Raw genomic sequence first — 24,623 nt, forward strand, 5'->3', positions numbered from 1 at the left:
TTTAAATGTTTTTTTATCCAAAAAAATAGGTATTGGGCCGGACAAGCCCAACCCAACCTCACACCCGCGGCCAGCCCGAACGGATAGCGACAACGTCGCGTGTGGTGATTTTTGGGTCCAATGAGTCTAGCACATTTTGCCCATAACCTCCCTCTCTACAAAACTTGGGTACTCCTTGGGGCACACCCCAAGTTTCAATCTCATGCCTTATAAACCCATTCAAAACTTCCCACCAAATCAATGTGGGACAAGCTTTATTCAAATCTTTAAGGATTTTTCACCAAAACTCCATTTCCATGGAGCATACTTTGGCTTCAATTTCCCATTCACTCGGTAATGGTTTTGAGCAACCAAATATACCACGTGAATCACAACGCGGCATAGAAGGCGTTACCACTTTGACCCTCGAAAATCGACGCACAGGGCCCACCTAAAAAATAGATCAAACTTAGGAAAAAATTCTGGTTTTACCCAGAATTTTCCAACCATTTCCAACAGTATCTAGACAAACGTGCACCGAACAATGGTAACTTTGGTAGAAAGACATGGTGGCTTTTGGTTGACTGAGCCAACATGTATACTCAACACAAGTGGCTAAATTTGAAAGAAGATATTATTTCAAAAATAATTTTTTGGAGAGAGTTTAGAAAATTTAAAATTTTGTTTGGTTATATATTTTGAAAATATTTTTAGAGTTTCGAATAATTTGATATTTTTTTATAGTTGAATAGATGAGTGTGACAGGAAAAGCAATTGAGAAGGAGAGAAGAGAGATAAAAAGTAATTGATTGATGTGTGATATAGAGAAAAGTGATTTTGAAATTTTTTCTGCAAAATTTTCAACCTACATGTTTTTGGATTTTTTCTCTCCAACAACATATTTCGAGAGACAAACCAAAATGCCCGTACTTTCTCATATGAATAAACACAAGCATATTCAATTGCTATAAATCTATAACCCATATACAAATCAAAACAAAAAAAACCACAAAACAAACAAATAAAAAACATGCAATCTTTGACACAAAGCAACAATACAAGTTATTGTTTAATTGTTAACTAACCTTGTCTTCACCTAAGCCTTTGTTTGGCATGTGGATTTGAGAGGGGTTTTTTTTTTTTTGGCTATTTTAGTCACAAAAAGACAAAATAGTCTAAAAGTCAATAAGACAAAATGTCACATCCAAACCATAATCATTTCATTTTTTCTTTTACAAAAGTCAAAAAAACCAAAAAAATCCATCATAAACGAGATTTTTTAGCCCTAGCTTAAAATAACCAAAAAGTCAAAAAGTCAACCCACATCCCAAACGAAGCCTAAGGCTCTTCTTCAACTTCATGGTCATTAGAAATGGAGCTAATCACAATATAGAATCTTTTGCTCACCCCGAACAAGACCATCTTGGTAGTAAATATTGTTTGAAAGAGGAAATCGAAAACAAACATTGTCATCCAAAATCTGACCTACACTGATGTGGTATAATAGGTGTCAATTTTTAATTTATTACACATCCAATGATAAAAGATCCAACTCTTGCTATATCATTAGACCAAACTGTAGATCTCTAACATTTTAAAAAAAAAATTATTATATATTATAGGAATAAAAATGCTATAAATCCAAACTTATGAATCCATAATTTGTCTAACAAATTATTAATTTTTTTAATAGGTGAATTCTTGGTTTATAAGTATCTTGTTATGTGAAATATTGTTATATGAAATATTTTGTAGAAAAAACGGAGGTGACCACCGCTATGCCAAGGCCACGTGGCTTGATACGTAGCAAAGCCAAACGGCATCATTTTCATACCAAATGGCTCATTATAATGGTAGGTTACAATATTAATTTGCAGAAAGGACATTTTTAGTAATTAGAGTGTGAGCCTCAACTTAATATTTTGCACTTTTATATATGCTATTGGCCCCCCACGCGTCACCAAAGGTAGAATTTAAAATTTTATTGGTGGAATGAAAGTGTGTATAAAAAATATTGAGTTAATTTGAATACATTAATAATTGAACTTAATTTTTTCTATAAATATTGTAAAAAATTATTTTAATAGAAAAATAAATTAATCTAGTAAATATTTTTTAAAAAAAATTCAAAATATATATAAAATTTAATTTTTAATTTTTTTTTTAAAAATGACATATACCTCTTGTGTTAATAAAATACTCAATAAAATTGATATATTGAGAGTAGTTTGTTTGATAGACATGCTATTATTATTTTTTAAATTTATGATAAGCTAATTTTTTTTGAAAATGTTACATAAATTTTCTTATAAATAGATTATGTGAAATTGTAATTTCAAATTAAACCGGACCGTATTTAAATAGTTTGATTAAGATTGATTTCATAATTTTAATAAGTTAGTTTGATTTTAATTGTTTTAGAACCATAACTAATAAATTAATCCTGATTTCACCCCTCGTTGTGAGTTTCATCAGCTCCTCTCTACTAGTAAAGACAAATTATTCAAAAGTAATGATGAGCAATCAACATAATGGAGTGAAGAGTAATAAACCACAAAATGAAGGGCAATTTTGTACTCTTGGGCTTTAGACACGTACTGTTTTGACGTTTTGGGTTAGATTCGACCTATTTTTGTTTTTTTCGATCTTTTTATATATGTTATGTTATAGGTATACACCTTTTTTAAGAGATGCATGCTCTAGAATTCTCTTAAATTTGAATTTGAGATTTTTTATTTTTCCCATTTTTTTTATTTGAGTGTGACATTAATATTTTAGATAAATTATCAATAGGTTCTAATAGTTGGATTAATTTTCATTAAGTTCTAGTAAAATCGTCACTAAAAATAATTTTTTGTAACGATATTTGTACACATGTCGCTAAAAATTGACAATTAGTGATTTTTTGTCACAATTTTTATAAATTGTCACTAAAACTTATAATTAGTGACGTTTTTCTGTGATAAATTTTTTAAACTATCACTAAAAGTTAAAAATATTGAATTGTTTGTGATGGTTTTTTAAACTATCACTAAAACTTATATTAGTGAAGTGTTTGTGAAAAAAAATTCAAACTGTCGTTGAAAATTAACAATCAATGACATTTTTAAATAATGTTGGATGAAAAATGACATTAATTATCACATGACCTATTACACAATATGGCCTTGTTTAGAAACATGCTATTTTAGTATTTTTTTTAATTTTTTACGAACAGATGTGTAAAAAGTAGAAAGAGATAGTGATGTGATAACTTATAATGACTTTTTGACTAAAATATATAGTTGACAAACAAGACCTAAATCCATCTATTAAGACCTATACGTAAACTCCTAAATATTTTTTTAGTACTGTACGTACACGTCTTTATTGTAACGTATGTGGTGGTCATATAGACACATAATGACATTACCTTTTCATTTTCAATTTTTTTGGAATAAATTATGTAAATCATCTTTTTACTTTATATAATATGTCAATTCGATCTTTGTTATTTTAATTAGTTTGATTTTATCCATTAATTTAATGAATTGTGTCATATTAATTTAATAAATAACGGACGTTAGGTTTGGTAGACAGATACTCAAACAATGTGTCAATTTGATCCCTATAGTTTATACGATGTGTGAATTTGGTTCATGTCAAAATCGAGCAAATTAAAACAACACAGACCAAATTGACACAACGTTTAAACTATGAGACAAAATTGACACATCATTTGAGTTTCCATCTACTAAGCCAAACAGTCATTATTTATTAGACCAATATGATACAATCTGCTAAATTAAAGGCAAAATCAAGTAAATTAAAACAACATAGATCAAATTGACACATCACGGAGATCATTTGCATAATTTATCCTCTTTTTTTTTTCAGTCGGAAATTAATATATACTAACAAGTAACACAAACAATATATATGCAGTTTACATAAATACAAATTAAATTAAATAATAAAAAAATTAATATCACAATAAATATGTTGCTCAAGTAATAAGACTTTCTTTCCTAAACTTAAGATTAAAGTTTATGTTTGCACAGCATAAAGAAAAATAAGCAAAGATTTGAAAGTCCAACCTTATAAATTTTTGTGGTACTGTTCCCACACATCATTATTGCAACATAAAGTGTCGGCCAACCTTACAATACACATTTGTCAAAAAATAAAAAATAAAAGAAAAAAAACTTACAATACACATTTTTTTTATAATTAAATTATTTTTATTTATAAAAAAAAATAGATCATAAACTTTTTACACATGACCAAAAAAAAAAAATTCACAATTAAACATCACTTAATGTAAAATGAAAGATTTTTCATCACAATTAAAATAACAATCACAATAAATCGTAACTAACATTTCATAACCAAGTTATAACCAATAGTCAAAACTAAATACTTTTTGAGTAACTAAAAATATTTTTTGTCATAATAAAAAAAAAATCACAAGAGGTCATAATTAATAGAACAATAAGTCATAACCAACATTACAATAAATTATAATTAAATAAATATCACAAATATTATAACTAGGCATATGATACCCAACACCTTATGTACAAATACATCAAAAATGCTATGGACCATAACATATTTACTTAGATTTTTTTTGAGTAGAGTGCTGTAGAGTGAAGATTGAAGAGTATAGTGTGGGATTACATATGAAATGAATTAAGTCATTGATGTGAAATTCTAGATAATATTTAAATTATTATGTCTGAGTCTGTAACATTACTGATAAATATATGGGTAAATTATATTTTGCACCCTTACACTTTGCACCAAATCTCACTATAGTCCCTACATATAAAATCGTGACAATTGACTCTTGTACTTCTGGTTAAATTTCACTTTAGTCCTTACACATAAAATCAAGAGAGTCAACCCCATGTACTTTTGGTCATAAGTGTCAATTTTCCTCTTCTATTATTACTCCATTGTTTAAGTCTTTAAGAAAATCCAGTAATGTCCAGTAATGTGACAAACATATGACTATAAAATAATGGCAAAAGAGGAAAATCATCATCATTTCCTACCAATATACACTTTGTCCCACGTGACAAAGATATGAGAGTTATATAATACAATATATACATATATATGTGTGTGTGTGTGTGTTCATATGTTGAAAATTGGGACAAAGAGGTAAGAAAATAAAACTTTTGAAATAAAATAAAATAAAAAATTGGTAGAGAAATTGATATAAATGGAAAGGAATAGATAAAAAGACTGTATTGTCGTAAAAAATAGAGTTTCAAGATTTCAATATTTGCAAAAACACTAATTTACCTCCTTAATCGTTCACAATTTGTGTTTTTTTTTTTTTAACCAAATACAGTCAAAATTTAATATAAATTTTGAGACGAAATGTGTATAGACCAAAAAATTGGGTGATTTTTCATTTTTAATCTCATTTTGTAGTCATATGTCTGTCACATTACTAACTTTTGTTAAAGACTTATATGGAACATTGAGACTTGATTAAAAATGTAGTTGACTGTCACGATTTCTTGTATGGGGATCAAAGTAAAATTTGACTAGAAGTATAGAGACTAAAGTGAAATTTGGTACAAAATGTAAGGGTATAAAATGTAATTTGCCTGAAATATAACAACAAATTGTCTATAAAGCAAAAGACTCGCAAACCCAACAAACCTAAACTGAGAAAGAGAGAGAAAGATGAATGGCAATCTTGAGTTTCCAATGAATGGTGGAGATGGCGCCAACAGCTATTCCAAAAATTCTCGATATCAGGTACTTATTTTGTATATATCTCTTTGGTTAAATAATAATAATCAATTCATTATTGTGAAAATTTTCACCCAACTAAATATGTAAAGAAATAAATTTCATTACAAGATTCTCTTAAAATATATATATATATATATATATATATATCATGCTCTGTTTATTTACCTCCCCTGTTATGTTGTGTTTAGTTGGGGGATTTAGGAAGGGATTTGGAAAGGGAAATGGAAAAGGTAGGTGCAATGTGAATAAATCATGCCTATATTTCACATAGTTTCACACACCTTTTCCCTTTCTCTTTCCAAATCCCGTCCCAAATCCCCCAACCAAACACAGCATTAATGGTTTGAGTTTGGGAGAGGCCTTGTGTTTTTGATAAAAATTGATATATGTAAAATTTTTCATGAAGATTTGTCCAATTAGATTCATATTAATGAATTATTTGTGTGAGAACAAACATCGGTATGAATCTCAACCAAAACTTGTAACACCGATTAAAATGACATATGACTTCATAAAATACTAAACTTTCTTGTAGGAGTTCCTCCAATTATGATGGGAAGTGATCTCCAAATTTCATTATAGTCTTTAACTAATATTAGAAAAGAAAATGGCTAATTACATCAATGGTCCTTCAAATTTCTTCAAAGTTTTAGTTTAGTGTTTGTGCTTGAATTTCATCAACTTGGTTCTTGAACTTTTTGATTTGTTCCAATTCGATCCTTACAACATTTTTAAGATTTTGTTTATTATACTCTTGCCCCTTAAGTTTTTCTGTATTATAATTTATTTTTATTTTTTTTTTGTTATCAAAATTTGTAATTACAATTATTGATTTATAATTTTAACAATAGTCTTGTTTATTATTATATTTTTAAATTGTTTAGTTTGAGGTCCACTATACTTCTAAATGCAGATTAATTTATTAATAAATTTTGTAAAACTGCTTTTCGGAATTTTACCCATTTTTTTAAAAGTTATTTACACCTTAATGCTAGCAATTCTCTTGCTATAAGTTACTATGGACTGTCCAACATGCAATAGATAAAACAAAATTTAATCTATTTAGCTGATTTTCTAATTCAGAAATATATGTTAAACTAGTATTTATTTCAGCTCTTATTTATGCAACTAAAAGCAAGATTGAAACGAACTTAACCTAACATTTTAAGGCTTGATACATTGACTATTAAATAGATGGGGCTTTTTAGTAATTAATCAATCTTTTGGGTTAATGAGTTATTTATATTTTTGGCTTACGGATTAAATTGATTTGAAATTGAAACTTGAAGGCCTTAATTGACACAATTAGAATTACAGGAACAAAAATGAAATATCTGTCAAACTTGAGGGACTATGTCTATAATTCACCCAAAAGAAAAAGATCTGAACATTTTAAAAAAAAATTTAACTTGCTTAAAATATCAGAAAATTATTTGTGGATATTCCTAGATATATAAGACAGTTTTGAAAGACTAAAATTTTTAAGTTTTCAATTCATATATTTTTTTTATTGATTTTTAAAAATATTTTAATCAACTTTTTATTTTTATTTTTTACAACCACTTAGATACACTTAAAAATAATTGTGTAACTTTTTTTTAAATTCATTAAATACAAAAAAAATACAAAAAATTCAATACCTTTTCATATTTTATTGTATTCAATGATTTTTTTTTTTTAATTTGCACAAAATTTGTATTTCTTAAGTATATCTAAATTAAGATGGTGTAAAATGTAAAAAAAACTAATTAAAATGTTAAAAAAATAATAATAACAAATATATATATATATATATATATATTGAAAACTCATAAAACTGTTTTTGAAAAATTAAAATTTTGTTTTCGAGCTTTCAAAACCAATTTTTTGAGTTTTCAATTTGTAATTTTTTAATTTTATTGATTTTAAAAAAGGATGAAACACCAATAAATCTCAAATAGTAATTTTATGAACTGTTTAGTCCTCTTTTTTTTTTTTTTTTTATGAATCCAAAAGTCCCATTCTTGTGTGAATTACATAAATTGTCAAAATATAAGTTTTCCCATAATGTTGAAATTACAAAACGTAATACTTCAAAAAAAAAACTCTCTAATATACTTTTTCCAAACATAATACTCCAATATAACACTCCAAAAACATAACACTTCAATGTAACATACTAAAAAAAATTTTGATATACTTTTTCCAAACGTAACACTCCAATCAATATAACACACAAAAGCTTCTTATCCAAACGTAACACTCCAATATAACACACTAAAAGCTCCTTAGAGCATGTTTGATTGAGTGGATTAGAGCATGGGATTGGGATTATTAATTCGTGGGCCCAATTATCCTATGTTTGTTTTAACATTTTGATTTAGGATTATTAATCCAATGAATAATTAATTCAACAAATTTGTAGGATTATTAGTAATGGGGTAGGGGTGGGATTATTAATCCAATGGATATTAATCCAATTGAATAGTGAATACCACACTAATTTAATAGGATTATTAATACTTCACTATTAATCTTGTGAATCAAACATGACCTTAGTGCACTTTTCCCAAATATAACACTTCAATCAATGTAACACTAAAAAACTCTTTAATATATTTTTCTCAAACGTAGTAACATAACATTCTAACAAAATTCTTAGTGTATTTTTTTCAATTGTAACATTCTAATCAATATAATACACAAAAACTCCTTAGTATAGTCTCTGCAAAGGTAACACTTTAATATAACATATTAAAAAATTCATTAATGTATTTTTTCCAAACGTAACAACGTAACATTCTAAAAAAACTCCTTAATGTATTTTTTTCAAACGTAACACTCTAATCAATGTAACACACAAAAACTCCGTAATATACTTTTTTCAAACGTAACACTTTAATGTAACACCAAAAACTTACACTGCAAAAATGTAGATTTTCACACTTGACAACCAACACTTCAACCAACAATTCTTTTTAAAAAAATCTTTCACACCCCACATTTCCATTCCCATCCAAAAAATGAATTAGAAAAATAGAAAAATGAATCATAAAAAGACATTCACTTATGTTGTGTTTGGTTGAGGGATTTGAAGAGGGATTTGGAAAGGGAAATGAAAAAGGTAGGTGAAATATGAATAAAACATGCCTAAATTTCACATAGTTTCACACACCTTTTCCCTTTCCCTTTCTAAATCCCTCCCCAAATCCTCCAACCAAACACATCATTAAAGTCAAATGACACCAAATCAAATAAATATAACTTTTCAAGACAAAAATGACTAATTGATTCATAAGAAAACTCCTACAACTAAATGGATCAACATTTCCTCATATGAGATTTATGAGTAAATTTTTCTTAAATTTTTTTTAATCTTTTTTGTTTTTAGATCCAATTAATTTAGATACACTTAAAATGTACTATATTTGGGCAAAAATCTTTTAAAAAATCATTGAATACAAAAAAAAAAATATTTTCATATTTTGTTGTATTTAATAATTTAAAAAAAATGTATAAATTTTATACTTTTAAATATATATAGATTAAGTGGATCTAAACTGTTTAGAAAATTCACTCAAAAAATATGGACTAAAAACATCAAAAACTATTTTTAAAACTTCAAACCAATTTCGTATATTTGTCAAAGATGTAAATGAAGCAAACATCCGTTGGCATTTTAGATGATTTTTTTTATTTGTCAAAGATCTAAATGATGCAAACATTTTCTTCTGATTTTATTGTTTGATTTTTATCTCATAGAAATTTACTGAAACTCTTAAATGCCAGAAATTATTCTATTAAATTGATTAGTGACATGTCACTCTATGAAATAAAATAGTGTTTTCGAAATTTCACAGCTGCAAAAGCTAACAAAAACTCTGGTATCTCGAAAAACACATGAACTAAACATGAGTAAATTTATGAACAACAAATTTCTCCATTGATGAGGGAAAAATTCCAACACCATCACTATTGAAAATTTGACATATTATTGACGATTACTGGATACGTTTTTAACTAATAGTAAACAAATCAATTATTGTGATAAAATTTTCACTCAAAAGAAGTTGAGAAATATATTTAATCACAAGATTCTTGTAAAAATATTGTCAATTGCCTTATTTTTTTATTTTTATTTTTTGAACTAGAATTCTTGTTGTTTGCCTTCATTACACCTATTATCATTATAATTTATAATGACATTTGGGATGTGTCATACAAAGATAACAAAATAGGCCATCAAATAAGACTATCGAACATTTTTCAACTTGATCTGGTATTTTTTTAACTATGGAAAATGTATAAAAGGAACCAATCATTCATCTTATAAAAACAATATTGTCTATCTATATATATATATATATATGTTAATGTTGGGATCTGGGATCCCGCCCAAGACCTTATAGAAATCATTGCAAGCAGAAAAACACACCCACACACAAGGAGACACAATATTTTACGTGGTTCGGCCCAATGCCTACGTCCACGGGAGAGTAACCGGTTATCACTATACCAATGAGGAGATTACAGAAAGATTACAATAGAGGAGGAGCTCACACTCTCCTCACTCAGCCACTCACCCGTCTCCCTCGCTCACACCGAGGGAGACGGTCTCTCCGCCTCACATCTCTCACTCTCTTTGTTGTCTCACGGTTTGCTCACATTTTGCTCTCTCCTCTCAACCTCCATTTATAGGTGAGGGAGTAGGTGGGAGAGCCTTTGGGCAGCCTCCATCCTTGACTCTTCAAGATGGTTGGTGGCCTTCCATTGTTGACCAAGGTGTGTTCCCATGGAAGAGCATCACCTCCTTCACATGGGGTGATTTCAACAAATCACCCCCTCAACCCATGTGAGGTGATCCACTGCACATACTGCTGCTAATCTTGTCACGCCCAAATTCAACATAGTTTGCATCTCCTCACTGAGACGCTGCATCCCCTGAAGCTAGAGATAAAACACCAGAGATACAAGAGGAGGAGGGAATCCGACATCCTCAACTCAACTCACACCACTCTCTGATTTGGAGAGAGCCACTGCTCCTATCTCCCACAGATCTCTTCCATGCTTCCTGTCTCGGATGTCTATACCTGCTATCCTTGAACTTGCGCAACCAAGATATCCGACACCCCCTGATTGGATGTCCTGCACCCCCTGCTGGGATGCCCTTGACTGTCATGCATTACCTCGCAGGACTAGTCATTGGAGCAATAGAAAACTCGTTGTTTATCTCATCAACGTCCTCTGTCTTCTTTGCTCGGAGCTTTTCCTCTGAACTTTCAGCCTTTGCCCTCTGCACTTCTGAACAACCTCCTGGCGTTTCCACATACGCTTGTTGTCTGTGCCTTTGCAATCCCTGATTTGCTGTCCAGTAGATTGATGGTTGACAGTAGCTCCATCTGTCAAAGCATCGTCAGCTATGCAATTCCTTGCATAGTGCCCGTACCCATGGCTTCTGGTCTCCTTGCGTCGAGCTCGCCTGTGAGATCCGCATCAACTCTATCATCTGCTGCCATGGAACTAAAGAAACCACCATAGAGAAATAAGACTTGCCACTCCTTGGCACGCACTCTTGCGTTTTACCTGTCTCAATTTCTCTGTCTGGAAGTTCCTGTGAACTGTCAACAACCCGCTGCTGCACACTCTTCTCGCGCCTCTGTACGACACTCTAGCGTACCCTTGCACTGTTGCACGTCTGCAATTGTACTTCTGCGCTTAGTATGCTCCTCTGCAACTATTGTTCTACATGTCCACATACCATTAGTACCTTCTCGTATACAGTAGCTCCAACAGCCACAGTATTTCCCTGAGCCTGTACTGGTTGCCAAATCATCTATCCGTCGATGAATGGTCTTCTCTTTTGATTGAACCAGATCCTCCGATCACCTCAACAACCAGGAAAGTTCCCAGGAAAGACTGGTGGGGTCACAACCGGTCCCACTTAAGAACCAGTCTCCTTAGACAGTGTCTTTTTGACAGAACTTTCCTAGACCTTTGATCTTGAGATAATCATGTCTGCAATCCTCTGATCGCCCCTGACCAATCCTGATCTCCCTCGATCTGCCATTTGATCAAGCCTGATCTCCTCTGGTCTTCAATGATCTATCTCAATCTGTATCTGGTTGTCCAATCTGGTCAGAATCTGCCCATTCTAACCTTGTCAGTGAATCCGCAGCGTTCCACAATATCCGGCAACCTTCCTTCGAGTATTGAAGATGACAAACTCCCATGTTTTGACAATCTTTCCAAACCGTTCAGAATTTCACTATTCTGACCTCGCGGTTGCGTCCGGAGCGGTCCGTTTAGCTAGGACCAACCTTCGCTGCACTTCCAGGGACCTCACTGAAAACTTTCCCCGAAAACTGGGCCACACCACAATTTTCTGAAAATTCTGGGCCAAATTGCAATTTTCAGAAGTTCAGGGAATATTCCGTGTTCCAACAGAATATTCCGTCCACTGCCCCTAACGCCGTCTGCCACTTTAATCTGCCTTCTTTTTACGGAAACTCCATCTCCAAAATCTGACCGTACGGATGTGTCCGGAATACTCCAAATAGTCGGAAACCACTATTGGATCACCAAAAACGGACTCCAAATGGCTTCGATCTAGCCAAAACATTTTGTACGCCTCAGATCTGCGGCTGTACCTTCGCCGCGAAACACAGGATTCTTCCTCCTGCGGATGACGTGGTTGCTGACGTGGCTGCTGACGTGGCTGCTGACGTGGCACGCGCGTGCCACACACGCGCCTCCCCCACTCGTCTTCTTCCTTCTTCCGCGCGTGGGGCGCGTGCCTGCGACTGGGCCAACGCGCCGGCTGCCTTCACGGCGCGTGGCGGCGCGTGCCGAGACTGGGTCTCACGCGCCTTCTTCAGGCGGCGCGTGAGAGCGCGTGATAGCTCCTCTGGGTGTCTGCTTTATATGGTTGGACTCCTCTTCTCGAGCCCTTGCTCCTGGTATGCTCAAAACCTGATTTCGAGCAACTTGATTTCTGGGCAGTTTCGAACAACACGCTGTTTTTGTTCCGAAACGCCACCGACGAGGCTCTGATACCACTTGTTGGGATCTGGGATCCCGCCCAAGACCTTATAGAAATCATTGCAAGCAGAAAAACACACCCACACACAAGGAGACACAATATTTTACGTGGTTCGGCCCAATGCCTACGTCCACGGGAGAGTAACCGGTTATCACTATACCAATGAGGAGATTACAGAAAGATTACAATAGAGGAGGAGCTCACACTCTCCTCACTCAGCCACTCACCCGTCTCCCTCGCTCACACCGAGGGAGACGGTCTCTCCGCCTCACATCTCTCACTCTCTTTGTTGTCTCACGGTTTGCTCACATTTTGCTCTCTCCTCTCAACCTCCATTTATAGGTGAGGGAGTAGGTGGGAGAGCCTTTGGGCAGCCTCCATCCTTGACTCTTCAAGATGGTTGGTGGCCTTCCATTGTTGACCAAGGTGTGTTCCCATGGAAGAGCATCACCTCCTTCACATGGGGTGATTTCAACAGTTAAGATCCAACATATCCAAAAAAGAAATACAAATTACTAATAGATTAGATGAAATATCCAAAAATCCAGCGATTGAATCCATTATTCATTAAATATCTATATCTTAATTAAGATTATATCTTCATTCAAATTAAATATTTTGAATCCTTTTTTATAGTGATGATGGCAACAACAATATATATAAATTTGGTCTATTTTTGCAGGATGACGCCATAAATGTTGTAAAGGAAATGATCATAGAGGCAATTGCTAAGAAGTTTGACGTAACAAGCCTTAGTTTTAGTTCAAACACCATTCGAATTGCAGATTTGGATTGTTCTGTTGGGCCAAACACTTTCATTGCTATGAAAAATATCCTAGAAGCCATTGAATGGAAATACCATTCAAAAAATCTCACAACTGAGATGCCTGAATTTCAGTTGTTTTTCAGTGATCATGCTTCCAATGATTTCAACACCCTTTTCACTACTCTGCCTCCTGATAGGCAATACTTTGCTGCTGGAGTGCCCGGCTCCTTCTATGGTCGGTTATTCCCCAAGTCCTCTATCCATTTGATGTATTCCTCTTTTGCACTACAATGGCTCTCCAAGGTACCAAAAGAGTTGTTTGACAATGGCTCTCTTGCATGGAACAAGGGAAAGATTCATTATACAATTGCCTCAAAAGAAATCGCTAATGTTTATGCAGCTCAATTTGCAAAGGACATGGATACCTTTTTCAATGCTAGAGCTGATGAGATTATAGTTGGAGGAATGATGATATTGATCATGCCAGGTCTCGCAGATGGCGTTCAATGTTCTCAGGACCCATGTAGTCCTTTTTTTTATGCTTTCAACCAGAGTCTCCTTGATATGGTGAAATTGGTAAGTCAAATTTAAGTATTATGCAATAAAGGAGGTTAATGTTTGGACCAAAAGTCTGAACAAATACTTAGGATCATATAGAGAATGAAGACAAATTGAAACAAAAATGTGTACTAATTTTTGCTTAATTTTAGTTTCACTAATTTTGAACTCAATTGGAAAAAAAATAAATAAATTACAACTTCCCTTGTTCTACTAAATTGGTAGGAATATTTCTGTATAATGAATCTTTATATCTTTCATAAATTTGTGTCCTATTTTATTGTTACTCGAGTGAGATTAAGAGAGTAGACCTCTTAAGGCCAAGACATTAACGTTAATCTTTTTGGCAGGGAATGATCAATGAAGATGAAGTGGACTCCTTCAATTTGCCTTTGTATACTACCTCTCCCAAAGAGATGACAAATCTAGTAGAAAGAAATGGGTGTTTCAGCATAGAGAGAATGGAGGTAAGTAATACCAGGCCAAAGAATGATGGACCACCTATTGTGCCAGCAATACTAACGCACTATAGAGTTGGTTTAGAAGGAATTTTCACCAAACACTTTGGTAGTAAGATCTTCGATGAATTGTTTGAACGAACTCTTAATAAATCCGCAGAGATTTCCTCCATGTTGGAATCAAGTTGTGTGGAAGGAGCCCAACTATTTTTGGTTTTGAAGCGTAAATGATTTGAGTTCATGTCCCCTTCGCCTTGTCATAATGAGGAGAAATCTACGACGTGCACCCTTTAAAAAGGTGCACATCGTAAGAAAGTTATGATTTTTTATTATAAAAGTTGTGATTATTTGCGATGTATTTTATGACATTTTGTGGTAAAATTATGAATAATGAATTTATGGTGTGCACTCTACAGTTAGGGATGTTAATGTTACGACATTTTGTAATTTTTGTTATGACATTTTATACTGAAAGAAAGTTATATTTTTGTAGTAAAAAAGTTATGATATTTTGTGTTTAAATTATGAAAGTTTTTAAAAATGTTATTAAAAGTATACCATATGCACCTTTTTTAGAGTGCACGTTCTAGCATCTCTTCATTACCTCTCTCACATAATGAAAGGGACAATTCCAACTTTTAAATAATGTAATATAGGCTTAATTAACTGGGGAGATGTTTGGGTGTGCAACCCTAAGCCTAAGTATTAACTCCATTTTTAATCATGGAAGATGGAAACCGGGGCAACCAGTTAACCCTTTCGACTCTCTCTTCCCTCAACAACTCTCTTTTTCGTCCCTTCCTCTTCTTCTATTCCTTTGCTACTCTCGCCATTTGTGTAAGGTCCACCGTGTAACCCTTGATTTCCAACAACTACTTGACTCTGTTAGGTTCCATTGTTGAATCTCTACACTACCCTTGATTTCCAACAAGAAGATAATAAGGCATTCTCTCCAACCAGATATTAAGTATGGAGCTCTCTTTCTCTCTCTCTCCACTTTAGCGATTTTTCCTAAATCCCAAACCCTTAACCTAACTTCAACCCCTCTACGATTCCTTAAACCCAAAACCCCTCCATCTGCAACAATAACGTCTATCCCTTTCTCAATTGATTTTTGGACTAACTAGCTCTTTGTTGGGAAGATATAAAAAAGAAGATAAAATTTGGCCTGATTTCTAGACTAAAGAAATAGACATTAGCAAAAGATTTTTTATGATAAAAAAATTAAAAATTAAATAATAAAAAAGGGTAAAATTTGGACTAATTAGTTAAATTACAAAATTGATAAAATTTTGCGAATCTTTCGTCATAATCTTAAATCAATCCAAACATGGGATAGAATACACAATTTTAATAGCATAGTTTTAATACTGTCTATTGCATGGTTTATTGAATTGTTCATGTTTTAAAACATTAGATGAAATGAATCAAAGATCTTGAGCAACCAACGTCCAATTAAGTGTTAGCTATAAATTCTGCTTCCTTGTTATTTGTAGCTTCGATTCACATTTTCACTATTAAGTGTTGAGAACTTAAACTTGTGAAGTCTTGCAAGTCATGGGTTTGATAGTTTTGAATTTTTATTTTTTTTATTTTTATATGTCAATTGTAAATGATTTTAGGTACATCCTTCTGTCTATGGTCTAATTCAACACATTTATTGAACAATTTTGGAGAAGCTTACAACCATATTCAAACTAGAAGCCTCAACTACACTTAATATTTCCATGGAGCGAACTAATTTAAACAATGAATTAAAACCTGATATGGCATACAGAAATTTAGGAAACTAATGTATCCCTATTCCAATTATTTCTTTTGCCCTTGTACGTATAATTTACCATTTTTTATTTTGTTACTCTCTCTCTCTCTCTCTCTCTATATATATATATATACATATATAAAGTAGCTCTCGACATCTTTGTGTTTGTGTACATGTGTCTTTTGCTTCTTTCTTATTTGTTGAGAACTAATTGTATAAGTTTATTTTCTTATTAAAATAGACACATGTTTGTGCTTTATTTTGCTTGTGTTTGCCATGATCTTAACTTTTTCGTAATACAAAAATCATCCATATTGTGATAATAGAGGAATCTAGAAGTGTAACCGAAAAACAAGAGCAAACATGTGCCCCTATGCTAAATGTATTAGGGCACTAATTTAATATTTTTTTAAAAAAACTAGTTAACATGGGAATTGGCGTTATTATTGCATTATTTATGATGTGCATGATATCTAGGCTTAACTTGTGATTTGAGAGAGATGACACTGGCTTCCAACTTTGTAAATTATTGATCTGAAGTTTTTTCATTTTCTATAGCTTATATAGGGACATCTATTTACGTTTATCATTTTTCCATTTGTTACTATGTTTTTTAATGATATAGTGCTCTTGGTCCATGGTGCTTTTAGGTTTTTGCTGACTATAACATTCCCCTTTTGTAGTCATAGGATTAGATGAAAACTACCTGTAAATATCAGTATCATACAAACTTCTATGTTTTTTAATTGGTCCATTTGAGAACCATTTATGATTTTGAGACCACTAGTCTGTAATATTGTTTGTTTTAGTGTTTTTCTTTAGGTCACTTGTGAAATTATACGAGTTTAATACAAAATGAATAGTGTTTAAATAATTGTAATGGACATTCTTGAATCTTAGATGATCTCTGAGGTTTAAGGCCCCATAAGATCACATTGTGAACTCTTTCAATCCTTAGTTTCACTTGGTTGGGCCAGAGTTTTAGCCTACCTTACACCGAATTTAAAAAACTTCATAATTTCTTAACTTGCTGACGTACCGGCAAAGATAGATAGTGTTTGTCACATCTTCAAATTTGAGAGGGGGCTTTCTTGTTTTGCTCGAATTATAGGCATTGAGGTCATGGAGCCAGACAATGAAACAAAAGATGTGGGCTTCATTGACCAAACTGTCCAAGTTATTTACATTTTCTGTTTCTTCTTAAGATGGTAATTGTTACAATTTCTATGTTCAAGAAGTTGTCATTTTGAGCAGTTAGGTGTCCTAGTTAACAATCTCATTATGTATAGTTGGTTATATGCACTTTTTGAATTTAATTCTATGATTAAAGGTTTGGGATGTTTATGATAAGGCTTAAGAAACTTGAACCTTTCAAGAGCACTTTGAGGTGCTTTGATCACTTATAAAACTCAAAAAGACTTTTGCACCAAATTTCCAACATATTGCCTACACAATAGTCCACTTTCAAGGTCCTATCGAGTATTTTGAACCACACTTTAAAAATTTTACATCACCTAGCCTCCTTCGTTATCTTTATTTTGACATAAGATAGGCCACTTTTGACTTAAATTTAAGGGAGAATTACCTATTTTATTTTACTCGGATAGATTCTAACCTATTGTCATTGTTTTTTTTTTTTGGCTATCAAATATCATTTGAAACACAATAAATTCATGCAAGATCAACAGAGTTAAAAACTAGACTCAAATATATTTTTGGAAAGTTTCATAAATTTTCAATGAGACAATTTGGAGAAAATGAATTTCAAAGCCAACACCTCAAATATGTTTTTGTCCAAAATGACAAAAGTGTACATTTTAGAGTCAAACCTGTACTTATTCAAAATTTGAGATGTCACTTTGTCCTTGACTGCTTGTGAAGCACGGGTGCATGAACGGCTACGAGTACATGTACGGGTACATCGATACGGAAAATTCTTTAAAAAATAGAGTACAGGTACAACTGGAGTACACCAAATTTTCTTTTTAAAATTTATAGCTAAACATCCAATATACAAATCAAAGTTTCAATATCAAAACTAAAAAGAGAACAACTTGTATAAAAATTATATAATTCTTTCTTTTTCTTTTTTGATTGTCTAAAACAGGATGTAAAAGAGAACAAACCCATAACTCATGGGTAAAGGATGTTGAAAATAAATTATTTGATGATTTTTTAAGTTGAAAGAATAATAATAAAGGCTACAATAAATTCTAGCAGCTGCTCCACAAAAAAAATAAAAATAAATCACCCCGCCATACCTGTACCGTACCCATGCCATACCCAAATGTATTTGTCGTACCCGGCATGTATTCAACATACCCAGTACGCGTAAGTATCAGGTACTCATACGGCACCATTTTTGGAGTACCCGTGCTTCATAGACAGCTGCTAAATTCATTACTCTCTCACAATAGAACCTCAAACTAGCTTGGATGAATTTCATCATAGAAAATTAAAACCACCTTGAAAAATGTGTCCTACACCAGGATGGTTTATTATCTAGAAAGATTGCAAAGTCATATATAGTTGAAGCAATAAGCTTGACTGTTAGCCTTGTGCTATTTTGCTGCCTCTCCAATTTAGCTAGGCATTGGACTAAGTTAGATATCCTATCAAAGACAAACTTAGATGGAACTAGTTTCTTGATTAATTTTGTGAATGTTGAGCAAAGAGTTTCATGATTTTTTCTTTACTAATAAATTAGGTCCTAAATATTGTACTCTAGTCACCCATCTTGTGTTTGAAGTGTGAATTTTATATAAAACACTTTCATAGATATATAAATCTAGAGAATTATGTACATAAATATCTATGCTTATCATTTATGTATGTGACCCTTCTTAGTAATTTATGATGTATCTAGGGAATTGTCCCTATTAATGATGTGAATGAAACTATTTGTACTGAAGGTTAGACTTAGCAAAATCCTTTTTGAAGTTGTATTACTTGTGTTTCATAGTGGTTTTTCATAATTTCCAATGACTCATGGTTATCATATAGGCACAATTTCAATGATATTGGAATTTATTTGTTAAATTTGAAATCGTTTGTTGATTAGGTTTTTGACATATGAACTCGTTTTATCCTCCTCTTGTAGTGTGTGGTTTGTTGCAATTGAAAAGGAACATCAATTTTGGAAATGATGGCAGCATTTGAAAAGGCATCTGGAAAGGTACAAAACTATCAAAACTTGTATTTTAAATTTTTTGACTTCATCAAATCATAGAAATGGAACTTCTTGTTGTTGAAACTTTGTGTTTTGGACAACCTATATTCTGGTTTTCCTATTCATTTGATGCGAGTTTTCTCTACTTATTCTTGATCCAAATCCAACTTGTACTTGAGTTCCTTTAAATTGTTTTTTGAATTGAGCTCTGCAAATATTTAGGAATTGCTTTTTGTATAATGCCAAGAGTTGAACTAGAAGTAAGTGTTGATAATTATTTTTTAATTGTGCTTCTTATGCATAATTCATGAGGTTCTCTTTAGGGAACATTTCATTTGGGTTTTAGAGTGCTTGTAGCAAAATTTTAATTCTTTGTTATGTTCAACATAGTTAATGTTATGACAGCCCTTTGAAGTTGAACTATGCAATGGCTAACTTGGCAACGATGCTGTTTAGTTCCTAAGTATCGTTATGTTATGGATTATTTCTCTCAAATAGAATATTGAAATATGATACTTCCAAATATAAAGACTGGAGAATAATTAATGAGGACCCAGATGAATGAATTTTTTTGGGTCAATTTGGTCAAAAATTCAAGAATAATTAATTAAATTAAAATTTTGGTTGAATTCTTTTGTTGCCTCGTGGTTTGTATTGGGGCATAAGAATGTGAAAAATCAAATTTGGTTCATATAAGACAATTAGCGAATGACCCGTGCCTAAAGACATTCCGAAAAGGGAAGAAAAAAAAATGTCTAAGCATGCTTTCTATCAATTCTTGCGTACCCAATCTAATGAATGGTTCGTATGGTTTCAAATTATATCAAATGGGTTATGAGTTCGAAAGCAGTTATGATAAAATTTATTTATTTATTTGGGATAAATAACAATTATGATTAAAAATTAATTACTTATTGATTTGGAATCTAAGTTATTTTCAGCCATTTGATGCAAATATTTGGTAGTGTGGATATCCATTAATAGGAAAAATTTTGATCTCAAGTACCTAAGTTTTGGCTCTCGAGGAAGTTTTTTCGAATGAAGCCTTCACCATTGCCTATAGAAGTATTTCATAGCATGTTAATTTAAATTGCCAAAACACAAGTGAACAACCAAAATCACATTGATCCATAGTAATTGATATCAAAAATCATAAAATCCGAACTAGAGAATATATCAGGGACTACCAAACTTGTCAATGTGAATCCTTGAAAAGTAGAAAATATAAGTAGAAAATATAAGTAAAAAGTAAAAACAAAATACCTAAAAGTGACTCAACAAATGCATAAACCAGATTTAATCATGCAATTGATATTTGCAAGACCAAGGACAAGATAGAAAATCAATTGTAACCATCTAAAATTTACAATTGTCAAAGCACCAAAAGAACTAACCTGGATGCGGGGATTCTGGAAATCATCCATAGCTGCAACCAAAGCTGGTAGCACACGTTGATGATACAGAACTTGCAAATCTAGGCCTAAATCTGTAGACAATTGTCCAATTGCATTAATAGTTGCCCATCACACTCGAGGATGAGGATCTTGGAATGAATTCAAAACCATGTTCACTACTTGCTCCAAATCTCTAATCATAACCTTCAACAATGAAAATAGATCGAAAACATTAAAATGAAAATGTATCCAATCAAAAATAATACTTTGCTTCATAACAAACATAAACCAATACGCCAAACATAAATACAAATACAAAACTATATGAGTCAATTTGATTAGCATGGTACTCCATACTTGTATTTGTGTTTGAACCATCAAGCAAATGATTACAATAACAGAAATGTCAGCAAGGAAAAAAATGCCAGAAACCCATTTGATGGAAGCACACAAATGAAGCCATGAATATCAAGCATCCTTCAGCAAATGTCTACTTATATTACAAACATAAAAATATAGTTGATTGGTTCTAAGAGTAAATATCAATCTCTCACTATTAAGGGTGCACAGTGTATCATCATCAAGCATTAACATCCTTTATTAGCAAATGAAATTGTTTTGCTTAATTTGTCAGCTTCATAATTAGTCCTTTAGGAGAATAGACTTTCCCTGTCAAGCTTAACAGAATTAACAAATAAATAAAATTTGAAAATAACCTATTAGGTCATGGGGATACACTGTTAGGATCCTATTGTTTTCTTCGTTCTTTTGTTTATTTTGTTGAGGGTTTATTCCTACAAGACTTTGTGGAACAAAAAAATGACATATTTTCAATGTTTCTATCTAATATTGATACCCACTTAACTTTTTTTCCCCTCTTGGAATGATAACTTGGCTATTGAAATGGAGACTTGAAGTATGAATAGTGAATAATTAAACATATCATCAGAGTTGCATGGACCTGATTTGCAAGCATTTCTAATTCATTATTAAAAAGAAAAAAGAATGATTGAATCAATTTTATAGATATATACAAATATACTATGTATATATGAGTATCGAAGTCAGAGAAATGGTGAAGAGAAATCGGAATGAAATGGGTACCTCAAAATACTCGGATTTTTAGAGAGACAATCAGACCAATTGACTGGTTCTCTAGAGTGTGGCGATGACCAAAGGGAAGTTATTCCGAATCACCGTTTGCTCTCATCAAAAACATATAGGAATACAAATACGCATAAAAAATCAAAAAGAAAAAGGAGATAAAGAAGAAAAGAAGCCCATTAAAGAAGGCTTATGAACCAACCTCTCCAATCCAATCAACAGCCTCTTTTCTAGCCCTCAAATCCAAGTCCCCATTCCTCAATCAATTCAAGTAACCACTATTAGGCAAATGCTCGAATTCCTTTTTGACCATCAAAGCCAAGCACTCATCACTCTGCAATGGCAACACAGTGAATAGATCTTCACCATCCAAATTGTATAATCAAAACTTGGTGCCATTGCAAATTTTCACTAAATCCTCTCTGAATTCTATAGATATTTACAATTTAATAACAACCCATTTTATCAAATGAGAATGATATAATCATAGAAATCTCAGTTTTGTTCCTTGGATTGATTTATAAGAAAAACAAATTTCTTTACCAAAGAATGTATGCAGAAACAAAGAATGGAAAGGGTATGAGAAACAAAAAGAGATGAAGCACTCTATGTGTGTGTGTGTGTGTGTTTCATTTTGGCATATGATCGAGCACATGGCAAGCACACAATTGAACAATTGTGAGGAACAAGGACAGAGACTCAAATAGACAGACTAGGAATAGTTGCATAATAGATGAGGAAGAAGATACACCTCAGTTTCTGCATTTTGTTCCAGCTCATAGAACATACGCCAATCAAGTATGATTGGCCATAAATGTACTGAGAGACTATCGCATAACACTTGAATCTTGCACAAAACGCAAAATCCACAAGCAATAGGAACCTTCAAGAAGGGATAAGCTCATGACAAACAATAAGCTCTTCAGGAGTTGAGTGGTGCGATCGGTGAAAGATCTTCAGGAATTGAAAGCCATCATCGAAACAAGAACTTTCAAGAAGGGAGAGATGGTGGCCTCAGAGTAGCAGCTGCAGACATAGTTTCTTTGGTTCAACTGTTATTCTAATTGCACAGAATGGGACAAGTTGGAGATTTTCATGTGTTAGATTTAGAGGAGGTGTATGCTTCCGTTCTTTTATATATAGGTTATAGATATGTTTACCATTTTATCAGAGTGGATTCAGTAGAGCATATCATGACATGTCAAGCTGGTTTGTTCAAATTTCACTATAGGTATGGATTATAAATATTATACTGATATAACCGATAAATAAACTAGATGAGATAAAATGAAATAATTTTTTTTTTGATCAGCAAAGAAAAAGAACTTTATTGATGAAGAAAAAGGCAAATACATCAAAGATGGAAGAAGAGGATGAGTGCAAAAGCATCATAGCGAGCCAAATCAATCCCAACTGAGTTGGCACTAATAAGACCGCCCAATCATATGCAGCACACCATCAAGAATTGGTGAGGAACCAACCACAACCACCCAGAACAACCTTACCTAAGTCAAGGCTAACCAAGCCTAAACATATCAGACAACCCAAAACTAGCAGCCTAAGTTAACAGTAACATGGTCTAAGACAGCAGTTAAGACTGAGGATCACAAGCAGAATTGATGGCAACAGAATGATAGCCTAGATTACCCATATAAGACCAGCCCATTGCTTTGCAGCTTAGCCTATTGCCTCAGCACCATTCAGTAGACCTCAAAGACAACATACAACAAACAAAATACAGCATACAACAAACAACCAACCATATAGCTCCCCTGCATCCCAAAACTACCAATAGCAACGCAGAATCATACATTATCAGCATACAACATCAGACCTCTCCATTGAGATACCAAGGATGCCATGGATTCTTAAGATGAAGCTTCATCTTATTAATAAAATACTTGGTTGAAGTCATTGGTATCCTTTCATCTATGTCACCACTAAGTACCACAGTCGAAGTCCATCGAGATAAAATGAAATAATATCAAGATTAATAGTAAACAGATCAACTACCAAACAAATTATCAAACTTTTTAACACTCGCATGACAACCACAAAAATAGCATCTCTCTGTCTCTATCTCACTCTTTCTGCTTATGAACATAACCAAATATAACAAAACATAAAGTTATACACCTTAGGAAAATGGTAAACGATGTATGATTTACCTACCCATGTGTCTCTATCAACTAGATTTGATAGTAGAAAATGTAAACATAGCTAGGCTTTAGAAATCTGGGAAAGAAGAGCCAAATAGAGATAGAGACAAAGAGAAATCAAATTACCTGGTGCTGGGTAATTTGTGTTAACAGGGGTTAGTGGTAGCGAAATGGTCGTGTTGATTGAACGGTGGTGGCCACTTCCAGCGGTACAGTGATGATGTGGCTGTGGCTAGAAGGGGATAGAGAAAATCACTGGAGAAACCCTAAAAAACTGCCGCTTGGAATCCCTCTCTCGACCATCATCAAAGTAACCACACCAACCACCATAGGAATATCCCTCTCGCAACCGAAAGGGAATGGATTGGATCGGCTGAGATGAAACCGCGAGAGAAAGAGGTGAGATTGATGAACCCCATTTAGGGATGGCAATTTGAACCCGGGCCGACGGGGACCCAACCCCCCGTCCCCGATGAGAGTGGTTTTTCCCCGAAAAATACCCCCG

The 24,623-nt window shown here is 32.9% G+C and overlaps 1 protein-coding gene and 1 long non-coding RNA gene across 3 annotated transcripts; one reads left to right on the plus strand and one right to left on the minus strand.

The window, feature by feature from the left end:
• Positions 1–5,599: 5,599 nt before the first annotated feature.
• LOC114288235 (loganic acid O-methyltransferase) lies at positions 5,600–14,964 on the plus strand. The gene is made up of 3 exons (XM_028231718.2): positions 5,600–5,733; positions 13,431–14,090; positions 14,423–14,964. Exons 1-3 carry the CDS (start codon positions 5,659–5,661, stop codon positions 14,759–14,761), a joined length of 1,074 nt encoding a protein of 357 aa, XP_028087519.2. The 5' UTR covers positions 5,600–5,658; the 3' UTR covers positions 14,762–14,964.
• A 127-nt stretch (positions 14,965–15,091) lies between these two features.
• LOC145791019 (uncharacterized) lies at positions 15,092–23,351 on the minus strand. Of its 2 annotated transcripts, none has more exons than XR_014330631.1 (3): positions 22,711–23,351; positions 22,162–22,293; positions 15,092–21,059 (listed from the first exon to the last, which is right to left on the minus strand). It is a non-coding gene; the product is annotated as an uncharacterized LOC145791019 (long non-coding RNA). The 2 variants fall into 2 exon arrangements; XR_014330632.1 differs by having other exon boundaries at positions 21,960–22,293.
• Positions 23,352–24,623: the final 1,272 nt, after the last annotated feature.

The sequence above is a fragment of the Camellia sinensis genome, chromosome 5, assembly GCF_055761805.1.
Source record: "Camellia sinensis isolate YWXY chromosome 5, ASM5576180v1, whole genome shotgun sequence".
Taxonomy (NCBI): Eukaryota; Viridiplantae; Streptophyta; class Magnoliopsida; order Ericales; family Theaceae; genus Camellia; species Camellia sinensis.